Genomic DNA, 2,455 nt, shown 5'->3' on the forward strand with positions numbered 1-2,455 from the left:
AGAACTGGAGAACATTGTGAGTTTTAACTTCTCGTAACGGAACAGCTTCTGCCCATTTTGAAAAGTAATCTGTTGCCGCTAGAATGAACCGATGACCTTTAGAAGAGGGAGGGTCGATAGGGCCAATTATGTTTGTGCCCCAACTTTTAGAAGGCCATGAAGCAATTGTTAGATGTAGGACATTAGGAGGTTGGTGTAGGACTACACCATGTACTTGACACTGGTGACAATGACGCGCAACTGACATACAGTCGTCAATCATTGAGGGCCAATAATATCCTAACCTTTTAATTTTCATCTTCATTTTAGGACCAGATTGGAGAGCACCACACAATCCGACATGTACCTCGGTGATAATCTTTTGGGCTTCCTGTTTGTTAAAACAACGTAACCACAATTGATCAAAATACCGGCGGTATAAAGTGTTGTTTATTAGTGTATAAGAGAGAGCCCTTCTTTTAATCTGATCTGCAGCAGATTTCTCTTGAGGGAGTTTGTTTTCTTGCAAGTAGTCAATGAAAGGTTTTCTCCAGTCAACCGTTTCATCATTAACAGCAAGAACAATCTCACCCTTAGAAGGAAAAATTTTATTGATGTATTCCAAGTCTATAGGAGATAAGATTTTGCGACCTTGAACTTCTATAGAGATTGACTCTTCTTCTATACAAGCTAACTCTTTTGCAAGTTTTGCAAGGGCATCCGCCATAGAATTCGGGGTACCCTATACAAAGTTACATTTGGAATTTGTTCGAGAAGCTTCATAGTGTACTGATAGTATGGAAGACGTTTAGGTTTCAAGACTTTGTAAATACAAGCAACTTGATTGATAATAAGTTGAGAATCTCCAAAGATCTTGATTTCCCAGATTTCCATTGATATTGCTAATTCTAAACCAGTTATTAGATCTTCATATTCAGATTTGTTATTAGTGCAAGGCTCTAATAAATGATAAGAATAACGCAACAATTCTTTTTCAGGGGTTATGAAAACCAACCTGATACCGGCCTTTCCTGGGATTACTTCTTGAGATTCCTCAATCTTTTGTGAAGATGCGGCACCATCAAAATATAACTCCCAGGTATTTCCTTCCTGCTCCTCTAAACTCATAATTTGTTCATCAGGGAGATCATCATTTAGAGGGGATTCAGCAGGGATCGGGTGTGCTGCTAAGAAGTCAGCTACGACTTGATCTTTGATAGCACGTAAGGGTATAAACGTGATATCAAACTGGTTAAGAATATTAACCATTTTGCCAAACATCCTGACAATGTTGGACGAGTCATCAGGTATTAGAGTGGATTGACTCTAGAAATAAGATTGATTTTATGAGCTAACATATAATGCCTTAATTTCTGGGCAGCAAAAATCAAGGCTAAACAATGTTTTTCAATAGGTGGGTAATTAGCATCGGTTGGTAGGAGTCTCCTACTCAAGTAGTAAAGTGAGTTCTCTTTTCCTTCCTCATTAGTTTGGGCTAACAAGGCGCCAAGAGAGTTGTCTAAAGCTGCGGTGTAAAGTATCAGAGGTTTTAGCGAAATAGTAGCCGCTAAAACTGGAGGTGTTAACAAATACTGTTTTATGCTTTCAAAGGCATTTTGACACATTTCATCCCAATGAAATCGGGCATCTTTCTTACATAAAACAGCAAATGGTTGCACCTACCAGACAAGTTAGAAATGAATCTCCGTAGATATGCCAACCTACCTTGAAGAGATCTTAATTGGGTTAGACTTTTAGGAGGAGGCACATCAAAGATGGCTTTTATTTTGGAAGGATCAATTTCTATACGTCGGTGTCTCACTACAAACCCTAAGAATTTCCCTGTAGTAACTCCGAAATCACATTTCAAAGGGTTCATCTTTAGGTCGTAGTGGCGCAACCTTTCAAAAATGATTCTCAGATCATGAAGGTGGTATTCCCTTTGATGACTTTTGACAACCAAATCATCGATATAACATTCCACTTGTTGGTGGATTAAATCATCAAAGATTCGGGTCATAGCTCGCTGGTAAGTTGCACCAGCATTTTTAAGTCCAAAGGGCATGACTTTGTAACAGAAGACCCCTATAGGTGTTTTGAATGCAGTAAATTTTTCATCTTCAGGAGTCATCTTGATTTGGTTATATCCAGATGAATCGTCCATAAAAGAGAAAATTTCATGCTCAGAGGCAATGTCTACCATGTGTTCTGGTATGGGTAACGGGAACCCATCTTTCGGACATGCCTTATTCAGATCCTTATAATCGATGCATACGCGAATTTGACCACTTTTCTTTTTTACTGGGATGACACTAGCCAACCAAGAGGGATATTTTTCCTTTCGAATAAAGCCTGCATCAATCAGTTTCTTAACTTCAGATATCACTTGTTGTTCAATTTCTAAGCGCATGTGTCGTGGGGCTTGTTTGACAGGAATTAAGTCAGGTTGAATTTCAAGTTTGTGAACTGCTATTTC

At 38.8% G+C, this 2,455-nt stretch overlaps 1 protein-coding gene across 1 annotated transcript; it reads right to left on the reverse strand.

Moving 5' to 3' along the window:
- Positions 1–346: 346 nt before the first annotated feature.
- LOC114579037 lies at positions 347–2,389 on the reverse strand (the record flags this gene model as incomplete). Its single annotated transcript, XM_028692702.1, has 4 exons — positions 1,705–2,389; positions 1,480–1,552; positions 820–1,261; positions 347–721 (listed from the first exon to the last, which is right to left on the reverse strand). Coding segments are annotated over exons 1-4 (1,575 nt in total), but the record flags the coding sequence as incomplete, so codon positions are not given.
- Between the last annotated feature and the right edge of the window lie 66 nt (positions 2,390–2,455).

The sequence above is a fragment of the Dendrobium catenatum genome, unplaced genomic scaffold (assembly GCF_001605985.2).
Source record: "Dendrobium catenatum unplaced genomic scaffold, ASM160598v2 original_scaffold_256741, whole genome shotgun sequence".
In the NCBI taxonomy this organism is placed as follows: Eukaryota; Viridiplantae; Streptophyta; class Magnoliopsida; order Asparagales; family Orchidaceae; genus Dendrobium; species Dendrobium catenatum.